The sequence below is a fragment of the Mesoplodon mirus genome (genome assembly GCF_964341445.2).
Source record: "Mesoplodon mirus genome assembly, chromosome: 9".
NCBI classification, from domain to species: domain Eukaryota; kingdom Metazoa; phylum Chordata; class Mammalia; order Artiodactyla; family Ziphiidae; genus Mesoplodon; species Mesoplodon mirus.
The window spans coordinates 100,831,489-100,846,534 of NC_138985.1; the positions used below are offsets into that span (position 1 = coordinate 100,831,489).

General features: G+C 40.7%; 1 protein-coding gene across 3 annotated transcripts in view; it reads right to left on the minus strand.

Annotated features, from left to right (window-relative positions):
* The window catches only part of KIAA1549, a gene marked incomplete at its 5' end in the record, with an annotated part of 151,119 nt that overhangs the window by 12,809 nt on the left and 123,264 nt on the right, over positions 1 to 15,046 (minus strand). For all 3 annotated transcript variants that reach the window (XM_082631834.1, XM_082631833.1, XM_082631832.1), the window contains 3 exons: positions 1,464 to 1,609; positions 6,188 to 6,348; positions 12,133 to 12,179. In XM_082631834.1, the coding sequence (XP_082487960.1) occupies positions 1,464 to 1,609; positions 6,188 to 6,348; positions 12,133 to 12,179 (354 nt within the window). The remainder of the gene's footprint in view (positions 1 to 1,463; positions 1,610 to 6,187; positions 6,349 to 12,132; positions 12,180 to 15,046) is intronic.

The window sequence follows — 15,046 nt, forward strand, 5'->3', positions numbered from 1 at the left end:
GTGTTGCTCATCTATTTGTTTGTTCTTTAGTTCTTCCAGATCTTTAACATTTCTTCTATTTTCTCAATCCATGCCTCCATTCTATTTCCGAGATTCTGGATCATCTTTACTATCATTACTGTGAATTCTTTTTCAGGCTGATTGCCTATTTCCTCTTCATTTATTTGGTCTTGTAGGTTTTTACATTGCTCCTTCATCTGTGACATATTTTTTTGCTGTCTCTTTTTTTTTTTAATGAGTGGGATTGTGATCCTGTCTTACTGGTTGTTTAGCCTGAGCCTTCCAACACTGGAGTTTGTAGGCTATTGGGTAGAGCTGGGTCTTGGTGCTGAGATGAGGAACTCTGTGAGACCTCACTCCAATGAATATTCCCTGGGGTCTGAGGTTATTTGTTAGTCCAGTGGTTCTGACATGGAGCTCCCACCGCAGGAGCTTCGGCCCAGTCCCCGGCTCATGAACCAAGATCCCGCAAGCCACGTGGGGTGGCAAAAAAAAAAAAAAAAAAAGAGAGAACAATAACAAAGTAAAAATAAAATTAGACTAGGAAACTAACAGATACGTTAGAAAGAATATAAAAATAAAAATAGATGAATCATCAACCAGAAGGTACAATGGAACCACAATAGTAAAAAAGAGGAGGAGAGAGAAGAGAAAAAAAAAAAAAAGAAAGAAAAAAAAAGAAAAAATGGGGAAAAGGCCTTGTCTGTGGAGGGCGGGGCCTAAGCAAGGGCTTGGTTTGGGCAGTGGGCAGGGCCTATGCTGAGGACCCACAGTGCTGGAAAAGGCCCTGGGGGTTGTGGGGGGCAGGGCTTAGGCTCAAGGAACAAAAGGGGCCCAGGCGTGCCCCCCAACCCTGTTCTCAGAGGGCAGGGGACCTCACCTGGGATCCCAGCAGGCTCCCCATGCCCGAGTGGGCGGGGCAATCGTCCTCCGCTCCTCTCCCGCACCTCCTAGAGGGCCCCTCCCGCCTGCCCCTCCTGATCTCCCCAGCCTCAGGGGCACCAATCCTGCCTGGCCTCCACTTCTCCTCCCCTCTCTGTCCCTCCACATCCTACCGGTTCACTTGGGGGTTCCTCCCGTCTCCTTGGACGTCAGGGTCCCCACCAGCAGCCAGCAGGTGCCCTAGTTGTGGGGAGACGCTAACTTGGTGTCTTCCCACACCACCATGTTGACTCCGCCCTCTTAAGTTATTTTTTAAAACTCACTACTTCAAGCCTAAAAGCTACCTCAAGAAAAATTATATACTTTCCCAAATTTCAATGTCAATACTCTCCCACTCTGGTCAGAGGGAATTTACCATCTAAAAACTGCAAGAAAAAAAACACATTCAAGGGGGAAAAAAGTGAGGGGAGTTAAAACTTTATGTAGGTTTTAAAAAGAGATCCCCCGAGCAGAAGCAGCAGCAGCTACACTAAGTGATCATGTCTGAATTCTCAACAATGATCCCAACACAAGGTACTCACAGCCTCTCTCCGGCCGGCTTCATCCTCCCCGTACGAAGGCCAGCCTGGTCCCCCATACTGGCTGCCTCTGCCTGGTTGGATTTCCACTGGCTGAGCTCCAATTCTGCTGGCAATTCCCACCTGTGTCAGGTGCTGGATCTGGGAGCCTGGAGGAACACAATGAGTGGCCCAGTGAACACTGGTAGGGGGGTGAGGCTGCCCAGTAAGACACTTCGGTTCTGACCACAGCACACCCTGGGGATATGAGCATTGCTCAAACATGGCACCAATTCTACCCCAGAGAAGACATTTCCTAAGAAAAACAGACCATGAGTTTCTGGGTTTGCAGGCTTTTACTTCCTTTCAATACACTGGCTAATAGTGATGTTCATATTTTCCCAGACAGACATCAAAGGACTGGGAATAAAGGGCATAACAGAGGGCCCTTCCATTCATTTCTGTAGCGGCTACAAATAAGGATGACCTTATCTATTAGGAGTGAAAGGTTTTGGAGCCACAAAGAAGCTGAAACCTGGTTCTTGCTTATGGCTTTGAGACTCACAAGGAGCTGAAAACACAATATGCTTTTGTTTCCTTAACAGGCAGAGTGTGAATTCAGAATGTTAAAGTACATTTTTGTTATATTCACATTGTTTTCATAACTTAGTCATATCATAATTAAAAATTTAACACCACCCACACAGCCTTCTCATTGAGGTATACTGATAGCAAAGACAGATGATCTCTAGCACTCATTCTACACTCAGACTCGCCATGGCCTTGTGTGGCTGTGAAAGCCAGGCTTTCAACAACATATTTTTCTCCCCCATCAACTTCGGCATACGGAAATATCTCTTTTCAACAGATGGAGGGAGGAAAAACAGATCTTTAAACACTGTGAAATAAAATACCAATTTCCAAATGCTCCTAGGATCATCTAATTCATCTGTGATGCTCAGACTGGTCCCACAAAGGTTGAGGGTTTTCACAGAGATAAGGGAGGTGGTCCCCTCTGTCTTCAAGTCTACTCCTACTCTAGTTGCCTAATTAACAGCCTCCATTAATCAAATACATTTTTAAAAACGTACTCTGCAGGAGTGCTTGTCAGTTACTGAAGATTCATAACAGTATTAAAATTATTAGAACTATCAGTACTGTTTGCCCAACAGACATTGTTTGAGCAAATCTTGCAAAGAACAGAAATGCAGCACAGTGTTCCCCATCACTTATAAAGGTTCAGACAGCTGCACAGGGAGAAAAGCATACCTTTGTGTTAAAACTGTAACAGTAGTTGAGGTCATAGTTCAGACAGGATTCTGTATCTTGCTTTGTTCACTTAACGAGACAGCACAAGCTCCCCCATGATTCAAGTGGCCCATCACCCCGAGCAAGCCTGGGTTTGCATTGCAGCTCAGCCACTGACAAGTCCCGTGACCTTGGACACCCAGTAATCACTCCAGCTGAGCCTCAATGCCTCACTTTTCAAATAAAGTTAAAAAGTCTACCTCACAGTGTTATTTCAAGGATTAAAAGAGATAAAATAGGTCAAGTACCAAATGCATAGGAGGCAACCAGGAAATCTTAATTCCCTTCTTCTGGCTCTATCTGAGCTCTTCATTTTAAATAGCTGTACAGTTTACAACTGATGCCCTTATAACTGGGTATTGAGGGAGCTCACAGTTGTTTGTTATTCTGAATAATGCTCCAATAAACATCTTTGTACATGTAGTTTTTCTCCAGTATTTTGCATTTCTTCAGTGAGGGGAGCCTATATTCCCAAATTTACCAAATCAAAGGCTCATGAAGTTACATTGCCAAGCTGCTTTCCAAAAGTTTAACGATTTACACCATCACTGGAAATAATAGTAATAATAATGGCAGCTAATATTTATTAAAATTTGTTATATGCCACACACTATTTTAAGCACTTTACATTTGTTATCTTCTTCAATCATCAAATAACCATAAGAGGTAAGTACTAATGTTATCCCCATTGTACAGATAAAGAAACCGAATGCTAATTTTACCACATCACATTATTATAAAAACAATTTCATGATTGAAATGGTGGCTCATCATGGTTTTAATTTGCATTTCTTTAATCATTTCAAAACTGGACATTTTTCATGTTTACTTTCATATGATATATACCCATTTCTTTTGTGCATTCCTTCTTTCTGTCCTTTGCCTGTTTATCTTTTGCAGTTTGCCCATTTATCAATTTATGAGCCATTCTCTATAATAAGACTACCTCTTGGTCATATCTGCTGTAAATCTTCCTAGGTACTACTTTCCTTTTGCTTTTGGTAATTTTTAGACATATACATATTTGATAATTTTACATAGTCAGAAAAGTAACTTTTCTAGTATATCTTAGTATTTTTTCCATTTCAAATTTTTACACAATTTAATCTCTTATGGCAAATTATTAGAAAATAACTTCTTCAAATATTTCATACATATAATTTCTATATTCCTCCAGATTAAAAATGAAAATGTCTGAATATTCTGTTTGGTATGAGTGCTATACAACAAGGTTCAAATACAAAACAATTAATAAGGGAAAAAAGACCCACTGCAAAGCACAGCACCTGCAAGGTATGGGAAATCATGTAGGCTATCAGGATACATTCTTTGTTTTGCTGATTGACTGACAGACAATGCAAAATACAAGAAAAGACCACACTGGATAATTATCCATCAATTATTGCAAATATGGAATTGGCCTAAACTAGTTACTTGATGACATTATAAAACTGTATATTCTCCAGAAAATGAGAAAATAAATTATTTAACATGTAATGGCTCCTCTTATTAAAGCATCAGCCTCCAAAAGGAAGGAAATGAACTAGGAAAATAAAAGATGGGCTCTGAGCCCTGGTAAGAAAATGCAGTACGACAGAATAATAATGAACTTTGAGGAAAGAAAGAAATGGAAAGAGCTCGGGGAACACTGAGTGATATGCACAAATCAGTGTTCATAGTATCAACTATTCATGAGATGAAGTTGCATGACATGCAACAGTGATTTGTAATCTGGGGCACAAGACTGGGTCTCAGGCAACCTGGTGGAGGCTAACCAGCCAACTGCCTTGTCAGAATATCAGCTCAGCCATGCTGGGTGCTGTGTGTCAACGACCAGCAGTGTCTCTCATTATGGGTCTGGAAAGGGTCTCTTAGCTGGTCCACTTACGGTTCTGTTGGACTGATTAGGGAAATCAACTATGAGGTCTAGCAGTGTTTGAAAATTTTGGGATTTACAAAGATCTCAGAATGAATCCCTCATAAACGTCAAGCATCTACTGAACTTGGTGAGGATTTGTTGTGGGTTCAACTATTATCACAAAATTCCCAGGAGACTCTGAGACAAATGTATTTTTTTCTTTTCTTCTCATTTTCTGAAAATAAATTTATTCCTAATCTGGATATAATTATTGAGGATACTCAATTCAGAAACCATTATACTTTTCTGCTTTACCAAAATTCTAAGGGCTCTTCCTTTCCTCAAATCTCTACATGCATCTCAAAAATTGTCAAAAAAGATTGTTAAAATACTGGTATTTATAGCTTTTTTTCTAAAAAAAGCAAAACTGAATATATGAAAAAATTTTAATCCCTAAATTTTAATTTTGGTCTGAAAAAAAATTCCCTGTATCTTTACACTGAATATACTAAATATTGTAGTTTTACAAGTAAACCACATTATGTGTAATATTTCTCAAACAACTAATTAAAATATATTTTAGAATCCTTTAAAAATAAAACATGTTTTCTCTCCGGCTTCAAGAGCTCCAGAAATTGGGCACTTCATGTTCTTTCAAGAACATAAACTGAGAACTTTTATTTCCTATGTGGAGATAATCTGGTATAGATTTTTATTTGAATTCCAACAGATAATTAAAGCAAACCTAAATACTATGAAAAGCAGTGTGCAAAGACTTAAAAGTTTAGTAATGAATTAGAAGACAACTTCAGAAAATGTGACCTCTCACTGTTGAATTACCAAGTAAAGGACTGCACTGGTTACTCACAAATGACACTAAGATTGTTCTTTTAATGATGACTTGAAAGAGGAGGTGGAAAAAAATCTAGAACAGTTCCATGTGGCCACCAGCTTCCCCAGGCCCTCCACTGCCGACTCTGCTCATGTGTGACAGCAGGGAAGGGACAGGCATAGAGGAATGGGAAAATGACAAGGACGTTTTAGAACGAGAAAAAGATGATTATTAATAAAGGTAGAAGGGAAAAAATGAGGGAGGTAAGGCTCAAGGAGAAAACAGTGGTTATACCCTCCCAGAAATGACCAAATAAAACACAAATCTCCCTCTGGTCACTTTCCATCAACTTTTAGGGTGCTTATTACAAACTGGAAAAGTGCCTTCTTTAAAATAAACGCTTGTTTTCGTGCCATTGCAAGCACTCAGAAATAGGTCTTTCAGTTCACTGTAAGACTTCAGAAACGTTTTCCCTGGAAAACGTTTGGAAGAGGTGTGGGTGTGAATTCCATGTGAAGGGACTGTTTTCGAGACACTTACTCAGGAATAAATCAGAGGCCATCAGTCCTGGGATCTCAGCCACTCTCTCCTTTCCTACCACCCCAACCCTACATCTTTACCGGGATCCGAGGGCATGCGGCTCTTACCGGCGGAAGAGGCCAGTAACAGGATGCTGATACTCTGGGAAGTCGAAAATGATTTCTGCAGAAGTTAGCTAAAAAGAAATGCAAGGTAAATAGCCACATGTACCTGTGGTGCCCCCGACAGGCCGAGGCCGGGCCACCGATGGCACCTCCTCAGAGTAGGTCCCTCGGGCAGCACACGAGGTGGCTTCAGACGAGGCCTGGGCCTGCTGGGGCTCAGCAGGCAGCAGCTCCGCAGACTGCAGCAAACTGGGGCCAAAACCTGGTCTGAAAGCGAAGCGCACCCAAGCGTCAGAACCACACTTGCCTGACTCTGGCACTTTATTAGGTCCACCCTCAGCCCTTAAGGAAAAATAAGATCTATTTGTCTGTTGGCTTATTATCCATCTCCTCTCCCAGAACACAGGCTCCCTGAAGGCAGGGACTCTATTTGCTCACTGACAAATCTCCAGTGCTATGAAAAGTATATATACCATCCAGTATACATGATGGAACACAGCTGATGCTTGTCCAATCTGCTGGATGACTGAAGAAGAAATGCTCTAGTTTACAGACCCAAAGAGGGTGTGGTTCAAGCTCCAGGGCCCGTTCACCTCCAGCGCCCAACTAAAGGGGTGGTTCTCAACCTTGGCTGCATGGTAGCATTAACTGGGAAGCCCATGCTGCCCCCGAGACCTATGAAAACAGAATCTTTAGACGTGAGACCCAGACACTGGTAGTTTTTAAAGCTCCATTGATGATCCTGAGCTTCATCAAGGCTAAAAACCAGTGCTCTAAAGCAGTGGTTCTCAAACTATTTACTTCTAGGACCCGTTTGCACTCATAAAAATGAGGACTCCCAAGAGCTTTTGTTTATGTGGATTGTATCTATAGATAGTTTTCATGTTCAAAATTAAAACTGAAAAAATTAAAAATTCATTTAAAAATAACAATATTAAACCTATTACATGTCAACGTTTTTCATAAAATTAACTATATTTTCCACTCCCCACCAAAAGAATTAAATGAGAAGAATTCTACATTAAAAAAAATGTCCTTGGGCTTCCCTGGTGGCGCAATGGTTGGGAGTCTGCCTGCCGATGTGGGGGACACGGGTTTGTGCCCCAGGCCGGGAGGATCCCACATGCCGCGGAGCAGCTGGGCCCGTGAGCCATGGCCGCTAAGCCTGCACGTCCGGAGCCTGTGCTCCGCAGTGGGAGGCCGCAGCAGTGAGAGGCCCGTGTACCACACACACACACACACCAAAAAAAGTCCTTAAGAGAAGACATCTGGATTCTCATAAACTTTGTATTCAATCAGTTGCCATCAGTTATTTTAAGAAGAAAAGTTCACCTCACATAAATATGTAGTTGGGAAAAGGAGGAAGATTTTAACAGCCTTTCCAGATAATATTCAAATAGTATTTTGGTTAAATATTCTTCTTTGAAACCACAGCAGAACTCAACAATATTTCCTTAAGGGTGAGTGGCAATACAGACCCTGAAACAGTATCAATGAACTTTTCATCTCTGTTACATTAAAACCACTGGTCTTTCTTGCACTTTGAATAGAACTATGCATGGTTTTATGACATTGGTCATTTGGAAAATATTGGTTAAATGAGTTATGCAGACTTTTATTTTATTGACACATTTTATTTTACAGTAACCCCAAATCACATTCATTAATATCACCACTGAGCTCATCAGAGAAGGCTTTAAGTACTAGGAAGCTGTCAATTGCACGGTGGCAGACAAGTTTCCAAAATTCTAATTTTCACCTGAAAGCTCAATTTTATTATTGGCAACAAATGCTGTCAGTTGTTTTCCTTGAAGTAACAGGTTCATTTTCGAGGTCAAACACCCAAGTCCGCTGGCTGTTTGTTCAAGCAAAAACATGGCACCAGTTAGTTCAATTCTCAACTCAAACAACTGAACAAGTGCTTTTCTTCAAAAGGCCATATTCAGCAGAAGTGCTTTACATGCATCTCTTCTTTTGTCACCCAGACTGTTAGAGACTCAAGGGTCTAGGTTTAATAAAATTAATTTTTACTACTTCATCAATGATATACTAACATAAAACTGGCATTTAAAAAAAAGCTGTGGGGCTTCCCTGGTGGCGCAGTGGTTGAGAGTCCGCCTGCCGATGCAGGGGACACGGGTTCGTGCCCCGGTCCGGGAAGATCCCACATGCCACGGAGCGGCTAGGCCCGTGAGCCATGGCCGCTGAGCCTGCGTGTCCGGAGCCTGTGCTCCGCAACAGGAGAGACCACAGCAGTGAGAAGCCTGCGTACCGCAAAAAAAAAAAAAAAAAAAAAAAAAAAAAAAAAAAAAAAAGCTGTGATTGCCCAGCAGTGAAGAACACTGGAGCGAGTCCTTCAACAGCTGGGTGCCACTGTCTGGATTCATGCTAAGGCACCACAGTTTCACCCACCATTGCTTTCACACCTTGGTGCAAGGGTCAACGGAATGAGAGAAGTCAGATAACATTATTATTATAAAAATAGTTTTGACCTGACAGACCTCCCTGAACGGTTCTCAAGGACCTTCTAGGGATCTAAGAATCTCACCCTGAGAACCACTCTTCTAAAGAAATTTAAGAATAAAAAAAAGATGATAATTTAATTACAGTTTCTTGCAAATGACAGTTAACTAGTAATTAATAGATTATACCTGTTCGATGAGAAAGTACTAACTTGCCCTTATTCTATACTGTGATTTCTGGAGTACAGCTCATAAACTGAAACTCAGGCTACCTATATTAATCTCTTTAAATAACTGCTGCTGTTTTAGATTGACCTCAGAAGCAGATGTCTGACCTCTCTGGCCTTACATATCTAAGAGCTTAGCCAATGCACAATGCACACTCCTTCTTCCAGATCTGTAAACTGGAGCTCACCTAACCTAATCATAATCTCTGGACCATCCACCCAGGAACTATCTCTTGTCCTTTACTTATTTCTGCTTTACCCAGTCAATTAGCACCCTCCTGCCTACATTTGCATCCTTTTAATCCTAAATCGTGTGCTCAGATAGTTCAGTGCACTCCAAATACTCTAGTATCTTTTATCTTGGGTGACAGTAAAATTTATCATCCAAACCAGAACACTTTTGAGAGTGAAATTTATTAATAATTATGCTGAACAACAGCTGTAAATTAGGACTGAACTGGGCAAATCAGATCACCTGATCCCCCTATCATTAGCTTCTGCCCGGGATCACCTAATCTCCACCTGTTCCCTTTACTTTGTTGCCTTTGGACCACAAAGCACTGCCTTGGTGGGGGAGGAGAGTTGGGGAAAAATAAGAGAAACCCTGCTGAAAATGAGGGCAAATAAAGAAAAAGTGGGTTTCCCTGGTGGCGCAGTGGTTAAGAACCCGCCTGCCAATGCAGGGGATACAGGTTTGAGCCCTGGTCCGGGAAGATCCCACATGCCAGGGAGCAGCTAAGCCCGTGCGCCACAACTACTGAGCCTGTGCTCTAGAGTCTGCGAGCCACAACTACAGAGCCCGCGTGCCACAACTACTGAAGCCCGGGCACCTAGAGCTCGTGCTCCCCAACAAGAGAAGCCACTGCAGTGAGAAGCCGCACACCGCAACGAAGAGTAGCCCCCGCTCGCCACAACTAGAGAGAGCCCGCACACAGCAACAAAGACCCAATGCAACCAAAAATAAATAAATAATAAATAAATTTTTTAAAAAAGAAAAAGTAAGGAGGAAGCAGATAACATTCCTACTTCTGTGTGACTTCCGATCATTAAAGGGATAGTTGAATATGATTTCTGAGACTAACTGTTTATCTACAATTCCTTCATTGAAATAAATCAACTGTCTATTCACATGTGGGTCTGAATTACCAACCCTCTCTTCTGTTCTAATGGTCTATTTGTCTTGCTTTATAACAATACCACACTCTTAATTCCTTGACAGTAATTTATAACATTTAGAACAATCCTAGCATCTTATTCTTCTTTCTCAAAGTGTCTTGGCTGTTCTTGGCCCTTTGCATTTCCACATACATTTCAGAGTGAGTTTGTCAATTTCCACGTATTAAAAAACTCAACAAACTACTGGGATTGTGAATGGGACTGCAATAAATCTATAGATCACTTGGGGAGAATTGACATTTAAAAAATACTGAGCTGCACAATCCATGAATATCTTTCTTTAGAAGGCTTGAATATCTTCAGTTAGATTTATCCTGAGGTATTTTATATTTTTGAATGCTATTTTATATAGTATCTTTAAAATTTTTTATTTTCTGTAACTGCTCATAAACAGAACAGATTTTTGTATACCGGTCTTATAATGCTGTATACTGATCTTTGTAATCTTCGTATCCAGCTACCTTGTAATTTAACTATCTTGCTATTTAGCCATCTTGCTAAAGTCGCTTACTTCTAACAATTCATGTGTTGACATTTTAGTTTTTTCTGCTACAAAATTATATCATCTGTGAATAATAACAGTATTATTTCTCTCTTTGAATTCCTTAATCCTTTTGTTTGTTTTTCTTGCCTTATTATACTGGCTAGGACCCCACAGGGCAATGCCGAATAGAAGTAATGCAAGCAGGCATCTTTGTCTTGCTCTTGCTCTCAAGAGGAAAGCTTTTAACATTTCACCATTAAGCAATATTTGCCAAGATACCTTTTTATCAGATTACTATCAGTCTGCTTCTATCCTGAGTTTGCTAAGATTTTTACCATGTATGGATGTTGAACTTTATCAAATGTTGTATCTATTGAAATGAGAACATTTTCCTCCTTTATTCACTGCAAACTGGAGAATTACAATGATTTTAAAAAATTTTAAATTACTCTTGCACTGCTGGAAAAAAATCCAATTTGATTATGATATGATAGATATCCTATTGATTATATTGCTGGATATACTTGCTAATATATAGTTTCAAATTTTTGGCATCTATGTTCAGGAGTGAAACTGGCCCTTAATGTTTCCTTTCTTGCAATGTCCTTGTCCTTCCTGTCTTTGCTATCAAGGTTATGCTGGTCTCATAAAACGAGTTGAGGAGTGTTTTCTCTTTTTTCTGTTCTTTAGAAGAGTTTGTATGACATTGGTATCTTTTATTCCTTCAGTGTTTGGTAGAATTCCCTGTTGAAGCCACCTGGCCCTGAAGTTTCCTTTGTGGGAAGAATTTTAATAATGACTTCAATCTCAATAGTTATAGGACTATTCAGTTTTTCTCTTTCTAGGAATTTTTCAAAGAACTAACTTTCAGCTTTGTTGGTCTTCTCTAGTATGGTATTTGTTTTCTACTTCCCTAGGTTTATTAGGTCTTTTTTTAACATTGAGACAGACACTTAGATTATTGATTTTCAGCCATTTTTCTTTTCAAATATATTTTGAGTCTTTCAAGGCATCAAAGTGCCCCAATAGGGCTTCCCTGGTGGCGCAGTGGTTGAGAGTCTGCCTGCTGATGCAGGGGACGTGGGTTCATGCCCTGGTCTGGGAGGATCCCACATGCTGCGGAGCGGCTGGGCCCGTGAGCCATGGCCGCTGAGCCTGCGCATCCGGAGCCTGTGCTCCGCAATGGGAGAGGCCACAACAGTGAGAGGCCCACATACCGCAAAAAAAAAAAAAAAAAAAAAGGTGCCCCAATAACATGGCTTTAGATGTAACACACAACTTTTGATACGGTGTATTTTCAAGACTCCAAGCCTCATGAGTCTGTCAAAAGTTTTGCTCGGCTTCTCAGTCACCTCCTCTGGAATCAGCAGGTATCCATGGGAGAAAGGCAGGGCTCATCTCTCTGAATTTGCTGGATCTTGGCCCCATACTGCTTCACCACCCTGTTAGCCACCTGGTTTTTTGTTTTTATTTTTAAATCTTGTCTAGCTTTTCCAGTTATCATCAGCAAATTATCTAGTCTGTCACTATTGGAAGCAGGACTTAAAGTCCAACTTTTTTCCTCCTCTTCTGGTTAGATCAAGATAACACACAACTCAAGAGTTTTTCATCTGCTCACATTAGCTAAAAGAAACAAATTTGCAAAATTTAAGAAACAGCATATGTGAGAAAGTTCTGATACATTTTCTCCTAAAAACCTTACCTTGGTAATGGGCCTGATGGGGGAGCCATTCCATAGTCTTCAAATCTCTGGAAGAAATTCAAAAGAAGATGAAGATTAACATTCAATACTTATTATAAAGTGACAACAGCAAACTTACAAACTTAGATTTGCAGGATCAACTTCCAAGAGAATTATTTTCTCATAAAAAGTTAGCATGCTATCAGGGCATTCTGCCATTAAGTAATGCTAGAAGTTTCAGTTTGGGGAACTGGGCTAATAAACACACAACTAGTTTCTAGACCTTTCTTTCTTTTGTGAAAATATTAATAACAGACAGGGTTTCTGCACCTGCTCTTCTCTATAGGCTTATCCTCTACAAACCTGTATCTTCTGCTAAAAAGGTGGGGCTTAAATGGCCACATTTAGTACAAATGACTCTATCAACATGGGCCACAATGGTCACCAGATCTAGTGGGTGCCCAATGCAATTCAAATACACTCAAGAAACTAAACAATGCAAATGCTGTACCGTGTTGTAGAATGCTATAAAAAGAGAAAGAATATAAAGAGAACCATAAATTAGACCCTAAAAGGTGAAGTGAACACCTTCAGTTTCTGACAGTTTTCTAGTACCAAGGAGGCCCAGCCAATACTCCCCACTCTTAAATTCCATAAGGTGTCCATGTATCCTTCAATCAACTATTTTTACTTGAACTAACTTGCACTAACCAAGTGCTCTTTGACTGAAACAAGATGGCACCAGAATTTTTGTTTGATTTTTTTGGCTGTGTTGGGTCTTCATTGTTGTGCGCAGGCTTTCTCTAGTTGGGGCGAGCGGGGGCTACTCTTCGTTGTGGTGCTCGGACTTCTCATTGTGGTGGCTTCTCTTGCTGCAGAGCACAGGCTCTAGGCATGCAGGCTTCAGTAGTTGTAGCAAATGGGCTCAGTAGTTGCGGCACGTGGGCCCTAGGGCACACAGGCTTCAGCAGTTGTGGCGTGTGGGCTCAGTAGTTGTGGCTCTTGGGCTCTAGAGAGCAGGCTCAGTAGTTGCGGCGCCCGGGCTTAGTTGCTCCGTGGCATGTGGGATCTTCCCCGACCAGGGATCGAACCCCTGTCCCCTGCATCGACAGGCAGATTCTTAACCACTGTGCCACCAAGGAAGTCTCCCAGATTTAAAGAAACCTAGACCTATGTTGCAATCCTCATGAAATCAACATATCTTAACCCTAGCATACATGGGACTCGGATTTTAACACTTCTTTTCAACAACTATGAATCATTATTTTGGAATCAGGTATTTTAGCAGGACAGTAACTCTGGACAGCATCCATCCAACTCCAGTCAGTTTAAACCAACAGGTTGTCCAGGATCAGGAGCTCCAAGTTAAGTTAGTAAGTCAGCCTTGCTTCTGGACCTGCTCTAATATTAGATCTTTATTTTTCTAAGCTGCCATTTACTGAATTATTATTTTGTTATGCACTGTATGAACACTAACTGAGGCCCACAGCAACCCAAAAAAGTGCTCACTATCTCTGTTTACAGATGAAACCAACACACAAGGAAGTTAAACAATTTCCTAATTTATCTTTCTGACATGCTTTTAACCACTGGGCTGCACCACCCATAATTCCTAAAACCAGACTTTCCCTCTTGAATAAATCACTACTTTGCGGGGTCTGGGGGGGAGTAGGAGTTTTGGAGTCAGACACACTGACCAAACTACTCCACTTCCCTTGGTATATTTCCTTAGGCCAAGAAGTACAGAACAATCTCTGTACCTCACAGAGTTCTGAAGGGATTATTAGACATGAAACTGCGCTCAAATTACTTCACCTCTGGCCCTCACTGCTTCCCTTCCCTTGGCAAAGGGAGAGAGATTAGAACCCTGTAGAGTTCCTCAACTGAGGTAAAAAAGCCAAAGGGGATTATGGAAGAAGAGAGAAATAGGAGGAAAAGGAGTGTCAATTTCTTTTCCAAATAATTAAACAGAAATCTGAGACTGGATAAAGATTATTTACACAGTGGCCCTTGTGCTTTCAGCACAGTTTGGACTTTTTAAACATAGTCACATGCAAAATAAAACCAAAAACAAGGATCAAGGCTTAATAGTTTACCTATCAGGATTTCAAAAGATCTAATAAGTGATAAACTAAAAGAAAATCAATGCAAAGTAGCTATCTACTCTTTAACTGTTTTATTATTATAGTGCTAGGCATTTCCAATCTATTGTAGTCAGAAAAAGGATACTATTTTTCTAGAGACTACATGCCCCCAGTGGAAAGGTTTTAAAAAAAATCACAGACAGATGGCAGGCATTTCCTTTAAGTGGGACGTGTAAAAAAGTTTGGAGGACAAAAGAGAACTTTAAGGTTTCAATCAGCTAGGCGAATAAAAATCCCATTTTAATGCATCCTTTCTTTCTGTACAGTATAAAACAAGCCAACAGAGCAAGAAAGGCAAGTGGTGAGTGGAGTCTGGAGGGGCTGAGGTAAAGCAACCAGACAGTAAGGTCTGCTCGTAAAATATCTTAGCTCAGGTATTCACACCTGCTACTTAGAGGACAACTCCACAGAGGTTAACTTTACTCAGGAAAGCAGAAATACCTATTAAGTGGCCTGACTCACCAACGTATAACTAACATCTTTACGCTGGCAAAAAAGAAATAAAAATGTCATCAGATGGTAAATAAAGGTTCATGGGGTAACTGAAGGCACCTTGAAATCCACATTCCTGTGGTTTTTCACCGTAGTCAGCAGGAGCAAATAAAAGGTGATCAGGTTCCTCCTGCCAACAAACGGTAACTTTACAACCAATTTATAAACACGTTGAAGTTACATTAGATATGCCCAAATACAACCAATGATTCTGATTTTCCACTAGATTAAGTTGCTACCACTCCCATCAAAATATAAAGGGTAACATAAAAAGTTCACATCAAAATCACTCGATAAGA